This window comes from Malus domestica, chromosome 08, assembly GCF_042453785.1.
Source record: "Malus domestica chromosome 08, GDT2T_hap1".
NCBI lineage: Eukaryota > Viridiplantae > Streptophyta > Magnoliopsida > Rosales > Rosaceae > Malus > Malus domestica.
This window is the reverse complement of record NC_091668.1, coordinates 25,718,971-25,740,348: the sequence shown is the minus strand read 5'-3', so window position 1 is coordinate 25,740,348 and position 21,378 is coordinate 25,718,971. Positions and strand designations below refer to the sequence as shown.

The following is a 21,378-nucleotide window of genomic DNA, read 5'->3' as shown; positions in this document are numbered from 1 at the left end:
CCAAACATCCTGAAATGTTATGAATGACATCCAGGGTAGAATATTGAGAAAGCAATAAAGGACATTTTTTAAAAGAGTATTCTTGAAATTTTCATGATTAAATCAAACAGTGGCTTAAAGTTTCCCTTTCCTACGTGGAAACAGAAACCAAATGTTGTGACAATTACAGCTAATCTTTGGGGACCATTATGGTCCTCTCCTCGCACCAAACTATGTTAAGCAAGTTTAGGGAGTCACTGCCCAATCTTTTACTTAAAAGACGAGTAGATTTCAATTCATAGAATACAATGATGCTCAGTTCTCACCATGTCATTGATCTCAGCCTCGGCAAAAGATTTACCATCAACGATCATGCTCCAAACCACTTTGTTAATTTGCAAAGAAATGCGCATAGCATAGGATGGATTTTTGTTCTTCTCTTTTTCAATCGGGCGTAGCCTTATGTAGAGCCATTCTTAATGATGCATATGATGCTTTCCTTGACTTTTTGGAATTCACAAGCTCTCTTTTAAGTCCTTGCACCTGGAAAGAGAAAACCAATGTTTTTTAAATCTCTAATTATGTAATGAAGAACCAAAAACTAAAACATCCATACAAGTACAAATAATAAACAAAATAAATGAGATGTTAAGATAGATTCTTTGAGAAAAAAGACCATATTCTAGTGATGAAAGAAAATCAATTCGGAGTAGCAAGCTTCTGTGTAAAAAGGCCATCATCTAATGTTTGAAGCTACATTAATCCTTATAAGCCTTAGAATAGAAACTTTTGAATAGGAAACTCATATTTGATGTTTACTAGTATGAAACTTGGGAAATTTTTTCTTTAGAATAGCATGAAGTGCAAGAAAAGTATTATAATACTTAGTAGTTATTATTAATTACGAGTCAAAGGGGAGAAAGAAAGGGGCGCTCCAATCAGGTGGAGAAGTTTAAAGGAGACATTCAGACTATGCACATGAAAGTGAAGCCTAAGATCTTTGTGTAAACAAGTCAGACCCAAAGCACTTAAAAAGCGTGGTGTGTTAGAAGAATAGAAAACAAAATGTTAGCATAGGATGGCAGATGCCAAGTATTTATAAGAAAAATCTGGCTACAATGATCATTCAAGTATAACACACATGACTGTTGCCTTGTAAGGAGGCTGATGCCATTATACCTACATCTACAATGATCATTCAAGTATAACACACATGACTGTAGCCTTGTAAGGAGGCTGATGCCATTGTACCTACATCTTGAAAATCATATTGGACAAAAAAGAATCCTGCAATGGTGGAACCATTAACCACATGAAGAAGAAAATATCGGAATAAAAGGCCAACAATACCTAAATGCTGGTCACTTACTTTTAGAAAAATTCATTTTACTATACTGTCAAATAGGAAATAGATTTTAGTAAAACTGAAATGCAGAAGTGCTTTCAAAAAGAAAATACTAATCCATACCAACCACATAGGAAAAATTCATTTCTATAATTAATCAATTATTGTCCAACTTTGTTTGCATAGTTTTCTATATTTTTATGTTTATTGTTTATCCCAAAAATACATAATATGACACAATTTGAGAAGGAGAGTAATCAAATTAAAAATAAAAAGGATGCAAATCCTCACTTGGGAAGCCGTGCAAAGAGAAGATTTGTCAACACATCCAGCATAACCTGAAACTGGCGAGAAGTCATAGTTGCCGTAATATTACAGGAATTGAAAATCAGCTCTTTCTGTTAGAATCTGTAACACAACTACACAAAATAATGTCTAACAGGATTTGAGAGAGATATTTAGAAAGATTTAGAAAATGAATTCAGAGGAAGAACGAACACACTGAGCTTAACTCTTCAACTTCTATCATTGTATTATCATACCGAGCATAATAGCCCCAAAGAGAAGAATGAGAGAGAGAGAGACATAACCTCAATTCAATCTCAACCAACCATTACAAACTATCTTAAGATCAAGACACTTGTCAAATGATAAGCCCTATGAGACTTAATCAACACATCACAAATTTACACAATAGCTCAGCCTATGAGCTGAGACATAACACACATAACAATCTTGTAATGTTTTCTAATCAGTTCAACTACTTACATACTAACACTCCCCTTTAAGTTATGAACTGATTTCACTCCAAGGAGATTTCTCAAGTAAGTGAACTGCTCCCTTGCCAATGCTTTTGTAAAGATATCAGCTATTTGCTCCTTAGTAGGACAGTGAATCAAATCAATTACTCCTTGCTGCAATGCTTCCTTTATGAAGTGATTTCTTCTGTTTATATGCTTGGTCTTCTGATGAAAGATAGGGTTCTTGGTGATGGCTATGGCTGATGTATTGTCACAATTCATTGGTGTTGCAACTGTTTGCATTTCACCAAAATCCTCTAGAACAAATCTCAACCAAGTAGCCTGTGCTGTTGCTTCAGAAGCATTGATATACTCTGCTTCGGCTGTGGATAATGCAACACATTGTTGCTTGACTGAAGACCAAGAGAAAATCCCATTTCCAAAAGTAAAAGCATACCCAGATGTGCTTTTCATATCATCCTCTGAGCCACTCCAGTCACTGTCACAGTATCCCATTAAGAGTGTTCCTTCACCTTTCTTGTATTCCAAACCAAAATCAAGAGTTCCTTGAACATATCTCAATACTCTCCTTGCTGTTCCATAGTGCTTGTTAGTGGGACAATGCATAAACCGAGATAAAAGACAGGCAGCATACATTATATCAGGTCTAGTTCCTGTGAGATACAGCAAACTACCTACAATCTGTCTATACAGACAGGCAGCATACATTATATCAGGTCTAGTTCCTGTGAGATACAGAAAACTACCTACAATCTGTCTATACTGAGCTTCATCTGCATTTCCACTTCCATCTTCTTTTCTCAGTTTATCACTTGGAACCAAAGGAGTACTCACAGATTTGCAATTTTGTAGTCCGAATTTCTTTAGAAGAGATGAAGCATAATTCCTCTGATGAATGAAGATACACTCCTCAGTTTGGATCACTCCCATACCAAGAAAATGATGTAAAAGACCAAGATCTGTCATCTCGTACTTATGCATCATCTCAGCTTTGAAAACATCCATTAACTCTTGACAGTTTCCAGTATAGATAATATCATCAACATAGATGGATACTATGATCAAATCTATGTCTCCCTTGTACTTGGTGTACAGAGTTGCCTCACTGATGCTTTTCTTAAATCCACAAAGCATAAGGTATGAATCTATTTCACCATACCAGGCCCTAGGTGCCTGTTTTAGACCATACAAAGCTTTATGTAATCTGTAAACCTTTTCTTCCTCTCCTTGCACCACAAACCCATCTGGCTGTTCAACATATACTTCCTCTTCTAATACTCCATTCAGAAAAGCTGATTTCACATCTAGTTGAAATATCTTCCATTTATTCTTTGCTGCCAGTGCAATTAGAGTTCTAACCGTGTCTAATCTTGCAACAGGTGCAAAAGTCTCATTAGAATCAATTCCGGGCTTTTGTGCATAGCCTTTTGCAACAAGCCTAGCCTTGTTCTTGTTAACAGTTCCATCCAAATTCAGCTTTGTTTTATACACCCATTTTACCCCAATCACAGGCTTATTTGAGGGTCTTCTCACCAACTCCCATGTCTGATTTTTCTCGATCATATTCATTTCATCCTTCATTGCCTTTTTCCAAGCTTCATCCTGTGCAGCTTCATCAAAGGATTCAGGTTCAACAATACATAAGTGACATCTCTCATAGATCTCGCTCAAGTTCCTATACCTCAGTGGAGTATTATCATACTAAGATGAGACCAGTGAACTACTTGATTCACCAATAGCAGTAACTGGAGAACTTCCAGCTTGAATTTGAGACCCATCAGATCCTTCTTGTTCATGAGATTCAAACATCTCATCAATTTTATTCAACTCTGAAAATTCAACTGCAGATAAAGGAATACAAACTTCCTTGACTTTGAGTTTCTCCCAATCCCATCTACCATTCTCATCAAAAATTACATCCCTAGATAACAAGACCTTTTGAGTTAAAGGATTCAGTACTCTATACCCCTTTTCACAAGTACCATATCCAATGAAAACACCCATGACACTTGTTTCTTCTAATTTGTGTCTTAGATTCCCTGGAATAAGAGAATAACAAACTGAACCAAACACTTTCAAGTGTTTAACCCCAGGTTTTCTTCCACTAAATTTCTCAAAAGGTGTAATATTCTTCACTGCCTTTGTAGGACTCTTGTTTAGCAAATAAACAGATGTGTTTACTGCTTCACACCAGAGATTGTATGGGAGTTCTTTCTCAAAAATCATGCATTTTGCCATCTCCACAATTGTCCTGTTTTTCCTTTCTGCTACTCCATTTTGCTGTGGAGAGTATGCAATTGTAAGCTGTCTTTCTATCCCCAAACATTCACAAAATTTTCCAAACTCATTTGAGTTGAACTCACCTCCTCTATTTGTTCTTAGCTTCTTTACATTGTATCCACTTTGAAGCTCAACCATGGCTTTAAATTTCTTAAACACATAGAAAACCTCTGATTTATTTCTCAAGAAATATACCCAGCACATTCTTGAATAATCATCTATGAAGGTAATAAAGTATCGATTGCCACTCAAACTTGATGTTTGCATGGGACCACACACATCCGAGTGTATTAATTCAAGTGGTTCCTTTGCTCTCCACATTGATTCTTTGGGAAATGGTTCCCTGTGATTTTTCCCCAGTGCACAACTTTGACATACAGTTTCACTGTCTTGGATTTCAGGCAGCCCCAAAACCATCTCTTGACTCTGTAATAGTTTGAGACTTCTGAAATTTAGGTGGCCAAACCTCTTGTGCCAAGTTCTAACACACTCCTGCACATTTGTCCTCAATGCAAGCTCCTTGTTTGTGTTGAGAATTAAAGGAAAGCATCTATTTCCTTTCTGCTTCACACGGACCACCAGGTTTTGTAAGGATCTATCATCGAACACATCCACCTTACAATCTCCAAATAAAAGAAAGTAGCCTTGCTCAGTCATTTGTCCCACACTTAACAAATTTTCTGCAAGACCAGGTACAAGCATAACTTCTTTTATATATCTTCGACCCTTTATTGTTTCAATGATCAGTGTTCCCTTCCCTTCAACTTCAACCAAACCTCCAGTGCCAACTTGGACTTTTGCTTTCACTTTCCTGTCAATATCAACAAGTAGATCTTCTCTGGATGTCATATGATTACTACATCCACTATCTATATACCATTCATCACTTATCTTCCTCACTTCTCCGGAATGATTTGCATAAAACAGATTTCCAGTTTCTTCAACCTGATTAGCAAAGTTCACATGTTGCACAGTCTTGTTCATATTACAATACCTTGCAATATGCCCAATTTTGTTGCACTTGTGACACTTGACTTTGTTTTTAACCCAACACTCTCCATAGTGAAGTTTATCACAGAATTTACACTTATCCCCAGTGTTGTTTGCCTCATTCTTCACAATGAATCCACCCTTATTACTCCAATCACCCTTGTTGCTCCATTGTTTCTCTTTTGGCTTAAAATTCTTGTGATATTTGTTACTGTTTGACTGACCATTGAACTTATTAGACTTCGGGACAAACTTCAAACTAGTAAATGCTTTCTCCATACTACTCTCTCCATGTCCATCCAACCCTTGTTCATACCCCTTCAAGATAGCTACAACATCCTGTGCATCTATGGTGTCTAAATCCTTAGTATTCTCTATCACAGCTGCAATACTATCATAGGACTTAGGTAAACTGATTAACAGTTTCTGAACAACTCTTTGATTACTTAGATCTTCACCATAGCTCTTCATTTGATTAATCAGATCAAACAATTTAGCAATATACACAGAAAGAGATTCACTATCATTCATGCGAGTATATTCAAAATCTCGCCTAAGACCTTGAAGTTTCACAGATCTTACTTGTTTATCACCAACGAACTCTTGTTTCAGAATGTCCCACGCAGCCTTCGCACTTTCCTGAGTTGCAATCCTCGGGAAAATTTGATCTGAAACTGCACCTTGAATAATACCCAGTGCTCTAGCATCCTTAACTACATTCTCACGCAGCAACTTCCTCTCCGCCTCTATGAGTTCCTCCTCCTTCGCCGGAGCTCTGTACCCACTCTCAACCATATTCCACAGTTCATACGAACGAAAGATGGTCTTCATTTTGATTTGCCAGAAATCAAAATTCTCGCCATTGAAAATTGGAGCCCGAAGTTCTCCTCCTCCAGATCCAGCCATATTAGACACTCGAATCACTGCAATAAGCTTTTGCTGTGAATCCGAGTTCACCCACTCGTATAAACAACGCCCAGAAGTTTAGATCGAACTCGGCTCTGAGGCCATGTTAGAATCTGTAACACAACTACACAAAATAATGTCTAACAGGATTTGAGAGAGATATTTAGAAAGATTTAGAAAATGAATTCAGAGGAAGAACGAACACACTGAGCTTAACTCTTCAACTTCTATCATTGTATTATCATACCGAGCATAATAGCCCCAAAGAGAAGAATGAGAGAGAGAGAGAGACATAACCTCAATTCAATCTCAACCAACCATTACAAACTATCTTAAGATCAAGACACTTGTCAAATGATAAGCCCTATGAGACTTAATCAACACATCACAAATTTACACAATAGCTCAGCCTATGAGCTGAGACATAACACACATAACAATCTTGTAATGTTTTCTAATCAGTTCAACTACTTACATACTAACACTTTCAAGGGCTTAATCCGCAAGAAAAATATTCAAATGCGAGGGAAGTGCTGAATAAATGTGAACATTCACACACCAGGCTGGGATAACAGCTTCAATATTGAAAGATGATCACTTGGATATGTATGTTATACCATACATAAACACCTCAATTTATGCAAATAAATATGCATTTTTTTTTTTTTTTGAGAAGAAACAAACATTTTATAAAAGAAACACAGAAAAACACTTAAGTGGATAAGAAATCCACCATTTACAAGAAACAAGAAAAACTCTCAAAAGGATTTGGCTACAGCAACAATAGCTAGACCTAACTCACTTTACTGCTGCTAACAAATCCCACAGTATTTGAGAAAGAGAGTAATTATTAAAATCATTTGAGACTGAAGCCCATAGGGCTGCCCAATATTTTACTCTTCCCCAAAGTACTTCTACCCCCACACCCGAATAATCCTCAAAAATTCTTTTGTTACGCTCCAGCCAAATGTTCCAAAAAACTGCTGAGACCAGACAACCCCACAAAGCTTTAGCTTTCCTTCCATTTCCTAGGGCCTGAAACTTGGTGCTAAGAAGCTCGAAGCAACCCTTTGGAATGACCCAACTAGCTCTAACCTCTTGAAACAATTTCCACCACAGTTGAATCGTGTAAGAACAATGGAGAAAAATGTGGTTTACACTCTCCTCCTGAGCTTTGCACAAACTGCACCAATGTGGAGATAAGCAGATAAAAAGGCTTCTCCTTTGAATTTGGTCACAAGTGTTGAGCTTCCCTTTGGCCACCAGCCAGACAAGGATTTTGACCTTCAGAGGAACTTTTGATCTCCAAATCTGTGAATAAGGTGGAAAATATTGCATAATCCCATTGTTACTCAAGAAGAACCGATAGGATTTGCATGTGAATAATCCTGATGCTTCCAGTTTCCACCTTCTGTTATCCGTTCTTGATTGTGACAATCGAACCTCTTCCACTTTCTGTGTTAATCTAGCCGCCTCTTCTATCTCCACCTCATTCAAATTTCTCCTGAAATCCAAATTCCAACTCAAAGAATTGGTAGAAACATCCACAAAACTTGAAATGTTCTGATTGTGCATCCTCGATAACAAGAATAATCTAGGAAATTGCTCTTTCAGTGGTCCTCCTTCTAACCACCCATCCTCCCAAAACCTCACCCTCTCCCCGTTGCCCACCTCAAACTTACAGCAGTGAAGAAACAATTGGGAACCACTCGAAATATCTTTCCATGGGCTACGGCTTGAACCCCTCATCGGAGGAAAAGCGTTCCATCCATTATTCTGTAGCCCATACTTGCTTCTTATCACCTTGTGCCAGAGAGAATGAGGTTCCTTTGGGAATCTCCACAACCACTTAGCGAGTAATGCTTCGTTCCGATTCCTCAAATTCCCCACTCCTAAACCTCCTTCCTCTTTACTTTTAATAACTAACTCCCATTTTACCAGGTGGTTTTTCTTTCCTTCCTCCACACCTTCCCACAAAAAACCTTTCATTAGTTTTTCTAGGCGTCCAATCACCCCACAAGGAATTTTGAACAAAGACATGTAGTAGATCGGCATGCTTCCCAAAACAGATTGAATCAGAGTTAATCTACCTCCTCTGGATAAGAAGGCTTTCTTCCAGCTTTGAAGTCTTTTTTCCATCTTTTCTACCACTGGATCCCAAAATTGCAGTGCTCTTGGCCTACCCCCAAGAGGGAGTCCCAAATACTTTATAGGCCAGCTGCCCACCTCACAACCCCAAGAATCTGCCAACCTATTTAATTTCTCACAATCTGAGTTTATTCCAGCCAAATAACACTTAGTTTTGTTGATTTTCAACCCTGAAACAGTACAAAATAAGTTGAGCACCTCTAATAGATTGTTCCATACTCCCTCGTCTTCCGCCAAGAAAAAAATGGTATCATCTGCAAATTGAAGATGAGAAATCTCCACCTGTTCTTGCCCAATGCATAAACCTTTGATGAGATGATTTTCTTGAGCTTTCTCCATTAACCTACTCAAGACATCTACTACTAAGGTAAAAAGAAAAGGTGACAGTGGGTCACCTTGTCTCAAACCTCTTGAAGCTTGAAATTTTCCCCTAGGCCTCCCGTTGATCAAAACGGAGAAATTTGCGGAACTTAAGCATCCTTGCATCCATTTCCTCCATCTATTGCCAAAGCTTTTTCTTTGTAAGACTTCGTCCAAAAATCTCCCCTCGACATGATCGTACGCTTTTTCAAAATCTATTTTGAGCACTAATCCCTCCTCTTTCTTCTGCCTGACCTCCTCTACCACTTCATTTGCAATAAGGACGGCATCCAAAATTTGTCGATCCTTAACAAAAGCTCCTTGATTTGGAGAAATTGTGCTGCCCAAAACCTCCTTTAATCTTGAGGCCAAGGTTTTCGCCATAATTTTATACAAACCAGTAACTAGACTTATAGGCCTGTAGTCCGTCACTTTCAAAGAATCTGACTTCTTCGGAATTAGACAAATAAAAGTTTCATTTGTCACCGCATTTATTATCCCTGTGTCGTAGAACTCCTCCATAATCTTCATAATGTCCGCCTTCAGGATATCCCAACAATGTTGAAACATTTGCAAAGAATAGCCATCCGGTCCCGGCGATTTATCCTTTCCACAATCAAAAACAGCTCTTTGAACTTCGGCTTCCTCGAAAGGCCTCTCAAGCCAATCTGCCTCAAGTTCGCTTATTGGGGCCCAATTGATACCTTCCAGGCCCCAACATGTCTCTACGCTGCTACAAAACAGGGACTGGAAAAAATTGACGATATGTTCTTCTATCTCTTTCGCATCCTCTATCACTCCCCCGACATCCGTTTCCAACCTTTCTATATAGTTTCTCTTCCTTCTCCCGCGTGCAATTCGATGGAAAAATTTAGTATTGTCGTCCCCTTCCTTTGCCCATTCCACTTTACTTCTCTGCCTCCACTTCACTTCTTCCTTGAAAGCCAGATCTCCCACAAGGAAAAGTAGTTCTTCCCTCTTTCTTCTAGCATCAGCATCTAGCCCTTCCATCCCCTCTTTCCTATCTAACTCCTCTAAACTGGCCTCAGCTTCTTTAAAGTCTTTCTCGACTTCCCCGAAACTCTCCTTACTCCAACTTTGCACCTTTTTTTTTATGGCTTTTAACTTGATCAGAAACTTGTAACCTTCCCATCCCTCCACCTGCTCAGATTGCCACCATAGGTTGAACTTGTTCCTGAAATCTGGATGTTGTAGCCACATGTTTTCAAATCTAAAAGGACTTGGCCCCCATTTCACCTTGTTGGAATCTAGCTGGATAGGGCAATGATCAGAAATGACCCTTGCCAAAGCCATTTGTCTTACCTCTGGAAAGATCTCTTCACAGCCTACAGAGAATAGAAATCTGTCTAGCCTCCGACACACAGGTTCTTCTCTGAAATTTGACCATGTAAATTGAGCGTTGGGCATTTCCAAATCCTTGAGTTCAGTTTCTCGAATGAAATCATTAAAATTCCTCATGCTTGTAGTCAACCTTCCCCCATTTGATTTCTCATTTACGAATCTCACCACGTTAAAATCTCCTCCTACACACCATCTTGGTCCGCACAGGCCGTAAAGGCCAGCCAATTCTTCCCAGAACTCCCTACGCTCTCTATTTTTGCAAGGACCATAGACACCTGATAACCACCATTCCAACCCGTTGAGAGCCTTAATTTTTATGGAGACTGAGAAAGCTCCAACCAGAGATTCAGTAACTGAGATGTGTTTGGTGTTCCAAATTACTGCTATGCCCCCAGAACTTCCTTGAGTAGGGACGAAAATCCACTCTTTAAATCTGCTTCCCCACACGCTAGCCACAAGCCTCCTATCAATTGATGCTTTCTTAGTTTCTTGTAAAATAATGATATCGGGCTGTAAACGTCGGAACTGCTGTTTCAATGTCAGTCTCTTCTGTCTACTTCCCAATCCTCTAACATTCCAGCTAATTATCTTCATTAATTCTGATAATTCCCCTTTGAAGTTTCTTGACTCCCTTGCTTCCACCCTCACTCTTGCTGACTTTAACTTTCCCAGTCTTCCTTTCATGGAATAAAGACCTTTTCAGAGGAAACAAGGAAACTTTCATCTTTGACAAAAATTTGGAAGTTTGATCTTGTGCCTCACGTTTGACTGATACGCAAGCCGACCTTTTCCTTCTACTGTACTTTAACATTTTCTTGTTTTTTCCAGTATCCTTGAAATCAGACTGCTCCACCTCTTCAGATTCTACCATATGGTGCGTTTGATTAGGTGCCTCTTCCGACGGCGCCTTTGATTCCAAATTTGTATCTGTGAAGAGGTTGTGAAGCTCACCGTTGAAACAATCAAAAACATCGGATGGTTCTTTCTCGTCTTGTGAAGAGTCACCAATCTCCTCATCTGAATCTGATGATTGTGACATGTATTCTTCTTCAACACAATCTGACAAATGAGACGAATCCATGCCAAGAGCCTCTGTCCATGTAGTCCTTTGAACAAATGGTTCCTCCTCTGTCGACCCGCCCGGTGGCCGAACTGGATTTTCATCAACGTCACTCTCCTTTTCTTCCTCTAATTCACAAACAGAATCTAAGATGGTGAGATTGGAAGATTGGATTTCCATCATTTTAGGCCTTTCGAAAGGAGTCTGATAAGATCCGAATTCATGTGGGAGAAAATGCTTCAGCCTTTTTCCAAGATTGTCAGTTTCACCAAATCTCCCAAGGAACTTCAATTTGAAACAAGTGGGGGATCTTTTTGGATCACCATCGAAATGAGTTACCATAGCCCGCTGTCGATAAGATAAAATCTCTGTAGTAAGCTTTGGCATGTTGCTCACCGAAAACAACGTCTTTGGTACCGCCGACACGGGTGGTTGCAAAAAGATCTTGTTTGATAGTTCCCTTCCTAACTGAAAATGATATCTCAGCCCATCAAAGTTTAGAATAAATGGGCCTAGACATGACCCAGCAAAATTATTTCGTGGGTCAAGACCCGCCAGCCTTACAAAGTCACTTAGATAAAAATCCTTGTCAACCAAGGGCCCACTCACCACCTTAGCTTTTTCTGTACTTTGGAAACTAACCTTCTTTTTTGATCTATTAAAATAATACCCACTTGTAGAACTTTGTGCTTCTTCGGTGGAACTACCACCACCACCTACTTTCCCACAAACTTCCAAGCCTTTGCCTCTTTCCGAGAAGAACATTTGTCTGAGACAATCTTTCCTTTTTGAATTCTTAAAATAATCCGTTGCATCTGCACGTTCTGGTTCTTCTGTAAAGCTCGCTGATTCTGTCAGACTTTCTGCTTGAAGTGGCGTCCCATGCGTGCTTATAGAATAAGTAAAGTCAGGAGTTGCAGACTCCTCAAACCGTGCTTCCTCTGTCGCGTGCCTGTTCAGACCTTGCTTTCTGTCAGATCCGACAGTGACAGGGCATTCAAACTCACCAATCCGGAAACAGACACGTGTCCCCGGAGAGGGGACTGATTGTTGCAAATCTGCGTTCGCCGGAGGGATAGCTCCGGTGAACCTCTGTATCTTCAGATCCGTCTTCAAAGATCCAGTTGGTGATTTAGTTACTCCACCATCTTCAGCCCAAAGATTAGGTCTCTTTGCTGGCGAAAGTTGACGAATTTTAACCCTGAAAACTGAATCTCCATCTGCCACATCAACGAACTCAGGAATAAAGCCTGTGTCGTTGGGTTTCAGTTTTAATTTTGCTTCAAGCAGAAAACCAAAGTTAGCTGTTCTTCGGTCGATTTCTACCAGACCTCCGCAGGCCTCTCCAATCTTCTGGAAAAAGTTAATGGTCCAAAGGTGTGACGGTAATCCTTCCAGAGCAACCCATCCGCCGTAACTAACCGCCTTTCTGTGATTTGAATTGATACTGTCCCACCATCCAGACAGCACCACGTCTGGTAGCTTATTCATGGTTAGAGTTCCAAATTTAGCAATTTTTGTTGCTTCCTCTTCGTTCTGACAAACGAACAACGCCTTGTTGCATTGGAAGGGCGAGAGCCTAATTTCCATTCCCAGAAGTTTTAGAAGTGAGGCCTCCACCTCTCTCCAAGGTTGATGTACCACCTGTCTCTCGCAAACAACTACGCTCCCCCAACTATAGGATTCCTTGGAAATGTCGCTCTTATTCCAGATTTTCTTTATCCATATTTCCTCTATGGCGTTTGGAATGGGTGCCACTATTGCCGCCGTCTTACCTCCGAGTACAGCGTCCCTATACGAAACCTGAGGGCCTGCACCCGTCTGGCTGCTCACAAACTCTTTTCCGACTCTCTTCGCTTTCCTCTGAGTAGCCCCCGCTCTCATTCCCCCATTGAGGATTTCAGACAGTAAGTCCCCCAAACTTCTCCATCCGAAAAAGTTAAAACCTTTAGGGACGATGATATTTCTGACAAAACCTTCCTTTTCTGATTTGGAAATAGCAAGGAAATCCCCGTTTTTGTTATGAAATCTTTCGACCCAAAACTGGTAGTTATGTCCTCTATATTTTCTGAAGAAATTCTGACCGCTTTTAACTATTGCCTCCTTTACCTGATCGACGAGCCATGCCGCACAACCGAAATCGAAAGAAATCTGGAACCCTCTGATTCTAGTTCTCTCAGTTATTCGAATCCTTTCGCCATAAGACTTATCTTCAACCTCTAAAATGAAAACCTTTTGCTCAACTTTGAAATCCCTGGATAAATGTCTGTAGCTCATCCTTAATCTGCTCAAGAACAGATATCAGCTCCGTAGCAGTTCCTTAATCCTTTTCAATCCAATCTCAATCTGTATATTAACAAGATCAGCATGATCTAATTGACCAACAAGTAGCTTGATGATGCCAACCTCACCAATGGACATATCAGAAAGATGACAATAGACACTGGAAAACAAGAATTTTAATCGCTTCCTCTCCCACACAGAACAAGTCATCATGTCAGAAAAAAGGAGCTGCGGCAGAGAATTTTCAGCATCCTTGAATATGCAAATAAATATGCATTCAAGCATACATTTACCTACTATATATATATAAAAGGTGACCAACATATGCGCATAATGAAGGGCCAAATCACCTTTAACTCTGGAGTTCCACCTTTGTGCCATGTGTACCAGAAGTATATATCACAGGGCATAAAAACTCTCTCAAGTAATGCACCAGTACGTTTAACTTTTGGAGAACTTCTACGTATCTTTGGAAGCCACTGCAATCCAGCACCTGGATCAACATCTGTTGGCGCAACATGAGCTTGAACATATTCCAACATAACAGAAAACTCCAAGCGTTTCCATGTCATTTCAGGTTCACATTCTGGAATATTTACATTCCCAGTAACCGAATTGAGGGGCATTTTGGTCCGCACACTGCCCTAGAACAGTAACCAAATGTTTGGGTTTTAGTATATATAGAATTTAAGGAACTACCAAATTCTTCATATTTAAATGATGTGATTCAGAGGGTGGACAATTTTTATTTACACAATGCCTAACTAAGCAAAATTTTACGCAACAAGTTAATTACAATCATGTTGTCACACCATATGCATACCTAGTTTCTTCCTAAGCATATCAGTCCACTGCTTTTGTAACATAAGAACGGCTGCATGTATTAATATATGACAACTACCAGTAAGAACTACACATTTTTTGCAGGAAACATAAACGTTTAATAAGCATATAAACAAGGTCACAACAACGAACTACGGATATGCGAGGTATTGTTCTCATGACTGAACCCAAAATCAAATTGCTGTCAAATAAAATTATTATTTAAATTGAAATATAGTCAATTTCAGGGAGAATACCCAAAAAAAAAAAAAAAAAAAAAAGCTGAGAAGAAAGGCACTGGGATGTTAAATGTCAAAACACTCAAAAACCAAACATCCTGAAATGTTATGAATGACATCCAGGGTAGAATATTGAGAAAGCAATAAAGGACATTTTTTAAAAGAGTATTCTTGAAATTTTCATGATTAAATCAAACAGTGGCTTAAAGTTTCCCTTTCCTACGTGGAAACAGAAACCAAATGTTGTGACAATTACAGCTAATCTTTGGGGACCATTATGGTCCTCTCCTCGCACCAAACTATGATGAGTGAAGGCAAAGGAAAAAAATTCATCTAAAACTGAATAAGAATCCATGTTGGGTGTATAGAGAAAGAAATATCAGTTGTTACTCATAAACAATATTCAGGCGAATTTACTCAACTGAACCAAACAGAATCAAAATTAAAGATGGAGACATGAAATTTTTTTCCAGAATAAGTGCCAAAGAGAGTGCCTTAGGGCAGCTAACCAACTAAAACGTAAAAAACAAATTTTATTATCACTAAAATTTATTTGCATGATCTAATCTGAGTAACAACTTCTGAAACATTTTATTCAACTATGTAACACAGGTGAAAAAGAGGAACACAATAGTACCATATGGTGGTTCACACTGTACACAGAAAAGCAGCAGATATTAATGTGTGGAAAGAATAAGTGTGATAAATGCAGAGTAGATTAATAGAATAAGCTATGCTTTAGGCAGGGAAAATGTGCATACTTTCCCCATTCAGTAGGAGGATTCCATGCTGACAAAAGCATATCTGACTTGGCATTTGGCAGGCAGTTTCTGACAACAAATTTTTTTGTTGTAAACTGAGCAACACCAACATCCTTGGAATCCCGGTCAAAGTCATAAATCTATGAGGAAAAAGAAAATTGCTTCAGCCTTCTTCTTGCAAATATAATGCTTACAAAAATGCAATAAATATATCATACATAGCATACATTTATGAAAGTTAACTGACGTGAACAGGCAACGATAGACAAAGAAGAATGGCATCAAATGAAAACACTGGGCAAAGAGCATCTTTACTTAATTTCTTAAAGAAACAATAATGTCATAATGGATACAAAGAAAAACAAAGACCAACCAATTACAAGAGAACTACAACCAAAAACTATAGCAACCAAAGTTATCCAATAGCAGCCTTCCAATAAGCAAACCAGAAGAGCATATTAGATCCCTAAACTCTTAAGCCCAGAGAGAACAAAAACATCACATCTACCAAACTACTTCTAAACACCCCCCCCCTTTCAACCACTTCATCGATAACACCGACAAAACAGCCTTCTTACCTCACCCAAAAGCAACAAGAGTTTCAGTGAACAACTCGCCGACCCCATCAAACCTCTTTGAATAATACAAATCATAAAGACATCATGCACACACCCATAAACAGTACCTTGGAGTTTTAACATTTTGTTGAGTGCCATTTCAGTTGCCAAATATAAGCAACACGATCAATAGGAACCAGTGGGATGATAGTCCTCACGCAAGTACACCAAACAAAGGAAGAAGAAAAGAACAAACTAGATATGTGTCCTAGCCTAGCATCCTTCATAAACAACACACCATACTACAAGGTTCCAATAATAAATTGAGAAACCGTTTATCAATGCCAAGAAAAACAAGGCAAGCTTATCCCCCCTCAACCCCGTACCGAAATAATCTGTCATGACTCACCTACCAAGTACCTCCCTCTATTAATGTTATTTTTCTTCCTGCTACTGGTGGCTTACTTGTCCACTTAACTGTACAGTGTTTCTTATTTTAAAAAAAAAAAAAGGGTTCCTAAAACTGGAACAATAAGCTCTCTATGTTTCTACAACCATCTCGCTTTGTGTGTGCGCGTGTGTGCAAATAATAGATGAGGAAAGGTAAAAACACAAACATTGAACACATTTGCATAATGTTTTCTTCTTGATCCCATCTTTATTCCAAGAAAGGAAGTCATGTTAAGCAAGTTTAGGGAGTCACTGCTCAATCTTTTACTTAAAGACAAGTAGATTTCAATTCATAGAATACGATGATGCTCAGTTCTCACCATGTCATTGATCTCAGCCTCGGCAAAAGATTTACCATCAACAATCATGCTCCAAACCACTTTGTTAATTTGCAAAGAAATGCGCATAGCATAGGATGGACTTTTGTTCTTCTCTTTTTCAATCAGGCGTAGCTGGGCAGCCTTATGTAGAGCCATTCTTAATGATGCATATGATGCTTTCCTTGACTCTTTGGAATTCACAAGCTCTCTTTTAAGTCCTTGCACCTTGAAAGAGAAAACCATGGTTTTTTAAATCTCTAATTATGTAATGAAGAACCAAAAACTAAAACATCCATACAAGTACAAATAATAAACAAAATAAATGAGATGTTAAGATAGATTCTTTGAGAAAAAAGACCATATTCTAGTGATGAAAGAAAATCAATTCGGAGTAGCAAGCTTCTGTGTAAAAAGGCCATCATCTAATGTTTGAAACTACATTAATCCTTATAAGCCTTAGAATAGAAACTTTTGAATAGGAAACTCATATTTGATGTTTATTAGTATGAAACTTGGGAAATTTTTTCTTTAGAATAGCATGAAGTGCAAGAAAAGTATTACTTAGAAGTTATTATAAATTACGAGTCAAAGGGGAGAAAGAAAGGGGAGCTCCAATCAGGTGGAGAAGTTTAACGGAGACATTCAGACTATGCACATGAAAGTGAAGCCTAAGATCTATGTGTAAACAATTCAGACCCAAAGCACTTAAAAAGTGTGGTGTGTTAGAAGAATAGAAAACAAAATGTTAGCATAGGATGGCAGATGCCAAGTATTTATAAGAAAAATCTGGCTACAATGATCATTCAAGTATAACACACATGACTGTAGCCTTGTAAGGAGGCTGATGCCATTATACCTACATATTGAAAACCATATTGGACAAAAAAGAATCCTGCAATGGTGCAACCATTAACCACATGCCCGGAATAAAAGGCCAACAATACCTAAATGCTGGTCACTTTAAGAAAAATTCATTTTACTGTACTGTCAAATAGGAAATAGACTAGAAAACAGTGCCCGCACTTTGCTGCGGGATTAGAAATCACAAAAAAGATTGTTTCATAGAAGATTGTGACATAAAAGATTAATATTATTTACATTGAAAACGTTAGGAAGATGTTTACATAAAAAAAAGATTGACAAATAAAATATCAAACGCAGTTTATTGTCTTTCATTTTAAATCAAATGGTGTTGCATTTACTCCAATAAATGAAAAAAAAAAAGTTAAAATCGTTAAAAGCTAAGATAGAGATTCAATTAGCAAAGCTACAACCCAGTGAGAGTATGAATTTATAGATTAGATTCACTCACATAGAAACAATTACCTTAGCATTTGCTAACTCTGTATAAGTTCTCCATGAAGCGCAATTTCAAGCATTAGTCTTGAAACTGTAAATCACGAATAACTTGTTAGAGCAGCACTATTAACAGGAATGGATATATTCATTGACAACCTTTAAAAAGTGGAATCTCAAATGAGATGAAAACTGTACACTCACTAAAAAGTAAAATCCCAAATGAGATGAAACAATCAAAGATTCTACTCATATAAACATGTGATCATGAATGAATATTCAATATAAGCATAAAATTATTCTCTTAATTCTGTGAAAATAACGTAACAGAACTTTTAACGTACTAACCGTGTCCCTTTAATGTGGATATATTCAATGTTCACCCTATGAATCAAACCTCAAAATAGTTGCTCTAAAAAAAAGGCAAACACTTTACTCCTAAGGATGTATCGAAAGTATTCCATATTTACCAAAATAATTATTTGCATTAAATACAAATTGAAGTTAGTTAGATAAGAAGACAGTCATATATAGTTTCGTATCACCTTTATCTTACTCGGAAAGCCTGATTCCCTTTTGAAATATCTCTATGACAAAGCAATTCAATCCCCTAGTAAAGAGAAAAGACCAAATTGTTTCCATCACAAACAAGAAGAAAATTACAATAATAGGATGAACTACAAAACGATGGAGGAAAGATTAAGAGCTAAACCTTGCAAAATCAAAGCTCACCAAAATGCTTACCCTAACCAAAGAATCGTAGAGAATAAATCTGCATCAACATGTAATCGTAGAAAGAAAAAAAAAATTAAAATTTATAAATACCATCATTTGACTACAAATTTGAATAAATCCAGAAACGATACATTGGAATAATCTTTTAGGTCTTCCAATGTTAACAGGTTAGAAATTCAGAAGACAAAACACCACAATTCATTAAATTCAAAGTTGCACATATTTCTTTTATACCTTGTATATCATGTTTTTTATATGATTATGACTTAAGACCTGATTTCTCTTTGATCAGCCTGGGTAGCTCAGTTTTTTTGAAAGCCTGCAATTATTATACAAAGTCGACACATTATATACATGGAGGAAATTGCCAATGTTAAAATTTAATAATACAAAAACAGCAAGTACCAAAAGATTATTCTCCATAGAAAACTCAAATAGATTATACATCAAAATTCAAAAACAAAGTCAAAGAAAAACATTATGATTATTGAGCTAGTATTGAATAATGGGTTCACCATATTTATAACTCAAGAAATGCAATCCACCATTAAAATTCTATTAATTAAACAGTTACCCCTATATCTTTTGCTAATGAATCTGACTGAGTATAACCTGCCTGCTTTGCTTCAACCACCACCTCACTAAAAGTGCGTCCTCTAGTGAAGTTGTTGAAGATAATACTCAAAGTCTCACTGCAACATCAAATGATAGAAGTTAAAAGTCATATGATGTGTGCATTTGCAGACATCATGATTTTAAATGGTCACTCCATTAAAAAGAGAAAAGCTATGGATACTGCAGGTACATTAACCGGACCACTAATTTTAAATGACAGCATATACTCGAGTAAGCGAAAGACTAAAGGGCGAAAAGAAGAGGGTTATATACCGGTTTCAATGTCAGTGTCAGGGCCCTCTTAAACCTGGTTCCAGAATGATGACAGTCCAACACCAAGAGTGACTAATACTTATTGTGACTTTCACCCACTTTATGGTGTAGCACTACACCAGCTCCTTCAGATGTGGCTGCTGTTAAAAATTCTCCTCAAACTACAAAACCTAATTCACCAAATAACCAAAAATTACCCACTTTTGAATTCTTACCCTGAAAAATCAAACTCATTAAAAGTAGAAACATAGACCCACATTCTATTGCTTTGCAGTTTCTAAATTATAATTCTTGGAATCTTTCAGCCCAAATAAACAACTTGCTCTCCCGTTTGGTTGTGTATGGAGTGGAATAGCTGAAAATAGACCAAAAGTCGAAAATCGGCTTGGGTGAACTGGAAAATCACAACTAATTTCTATAAATAAAAAAGTATATATAATACCATTGGAAAATCAAAAACCTGAGCCATTTTTTCATTTTTCAAGATGAAAAATAAAAAATAAAACGAATGGAGTGGAAGCAGAGGAAGAGACCTGGCCTCCGACAACGCCGAGAGAGATGCCCTTGCTGCCATAATCGCCTAGCGGTAATTGGTAAAAGCAAGAGGGATCTGAGGAAATACAAAGATGAAGAAAAAAATACCCATGAGAAGGAGAGGAGGAGGAAGGAGGGAGGAGCCTGGAGGGTGAGATGTTGTACAACGGAGGAGAAGGATGTTGTGATTCGTGTACCATAAACCATGTGCGTGGGTTTAAAAAACCAACGACAGGTTAAAAGAAAGGCTTCACGGATGGTGGACACGTGGAGTAGAAAGCACCAAACCGGTTTTTAATATTATTTTTTTGCCTGCCATCAGTTGTTTTATCATATTTTTTATTTTTATTTTTGTCTTGGCACCAATTTTTTATCATTTTTTTAATTTTTTTTTAATTTTTTAATTTTAGTCAAAGATACCTTCACAACAAGATTACAAAAATCAAGCATAAGACAACATAAAGGACCTGCCAAGCAAACATAAACAACCACAAGTCTGGCCCAAAACAAAAGAACCGAAAAAACAAAACAACAAAAAAACCTAGCAACTTCATCAAACTTTCTGCGTGCACCGCCGCCAGCAACACCAAAGAGGAGACCGAAATCTCGACAGGTAAATAAGAGACTGAAGCCTCGACATGTGATCTGTAGAAGATGGTATTGTAGCACCCACTCGGAGCAAGAAACAGGCGTCATCTTCAAGCGATCAGAGGATGAGTCAAACATGACTCTCAAACTATCAGACCCACCACGGCAGACATGAAATCCACAACTGTAGGAAGAACTGAGAGGAGCACCAACAGCGAACGGATACAAAAAGACATCAAAAGCACACAATGCAATGCTTTCACCGACTAAATCACACAATTTAATGCTTTCACTGACTACCACAAGATCCAACTTCAGTGCAAAGTTTGTTTCTCACCGGAGTGGATCTTCAACACCATCAGGAACAACCTCATCTGCCTCCTCCTCCACATCTTCATCATCTTCAGCAGGAAGAGACAGACTACTTTTTCTAGGCCTGAACCAAACGCATAATTCAAATCAATCGAATATCTATAAAAAGTTAAAAACGCATGACCAACAACCTTTTCACAGGAAGTTTCACATTTAATTTGAGATCTTTATAGGGGAAAGGCCATTGCAGCTAACTAACAAAGTACCAGTACTGAAACAAATCGTACTGGTTTTTTCGTGTTCGAGAGAAAAAAAAAGAGTGTATTTCTTGTTTAAGTTAAGGGCAAAGTGTGTGCGAGAAAAAAAAAAAAAAAAAAAAAGTGTATTTCTTGTTCTTGTTCT

At 38.0% G+C, this 21,378-nt stretch overlaps 2 protein-coding genes across 3 annotated transcripts; both read right to left on the bottom strand.

Annotated features, from left to right (window-relative positions):
- Nucleotides 1–211: 211 nt before the first annotated feature.
- LOC139197919 (protein SABRE-like) lies at nt 212–20,289 on the bottom strand. Of its 2 annotated transcripts, none has more exons than XM_070825951.1 (11): nt 20,076–20,289; nt 19,800–19,897; nt 19,543–19,712; nt 19,229–19,346; nt 18,889–18,973; nt 18,632–18,691; nt 18,465–18,529; nt 17,950–18,013; nt 16,624–16,848; nt 15,297–15,436; nt 212–522 (listed from the first exon to the last, which is right to left on the bottom strand). In XM_070825951.1, exons 9-11 carry the CDS (start codon nt 16,777–16,779, stop codon nt 495–497), a joined length of 324 nt encoding a protein of 107 aa, XP_070682052.1. In that variant the 5' UTR covers nt 16,780–16,848; nt 17,950–18,013; nt 18,465–18,529; nt 18,632–18,691; nt 18,889–18,973; nt 19,229–19,346; nt 19,543–19,712; nt 19,800–19,897; nt 20,076–20,289; the 3' UTR covers nt 212–494. The 2 variants fall into 2 exon arrangements, with proteins under 2 accessions (XP_070682052.1, XP_070682053.1); XM_070825952.1 differs by having other exon boundaries at nt 19,267–19,346; nt 20,076–20,270.
- LOC139197916 (uncharacterized) lies at nt 9,550–13,955 on the bottom strand. The gene is made up of 2 exons (XM_070825940.1): nt 13,825–13,955; nt 9,550–13,537 (listed from the first exon to the last, which is right to left on the bottom strand). Exon 2 carries the CDS (start codon nt 13,466–13,468, stop codon nt 10,712–10,714), a length of 2,757 nt encoding a protein of 918 aa, XP_070682041.1. The 5' UTR covers nt 13,469–13,537; nt 13,825–13,955; the 3' UTR covers nt 9,550–10,711.
- Nucleotides 20,290–21,378: the final 1,089 nt, after the last annotated feature.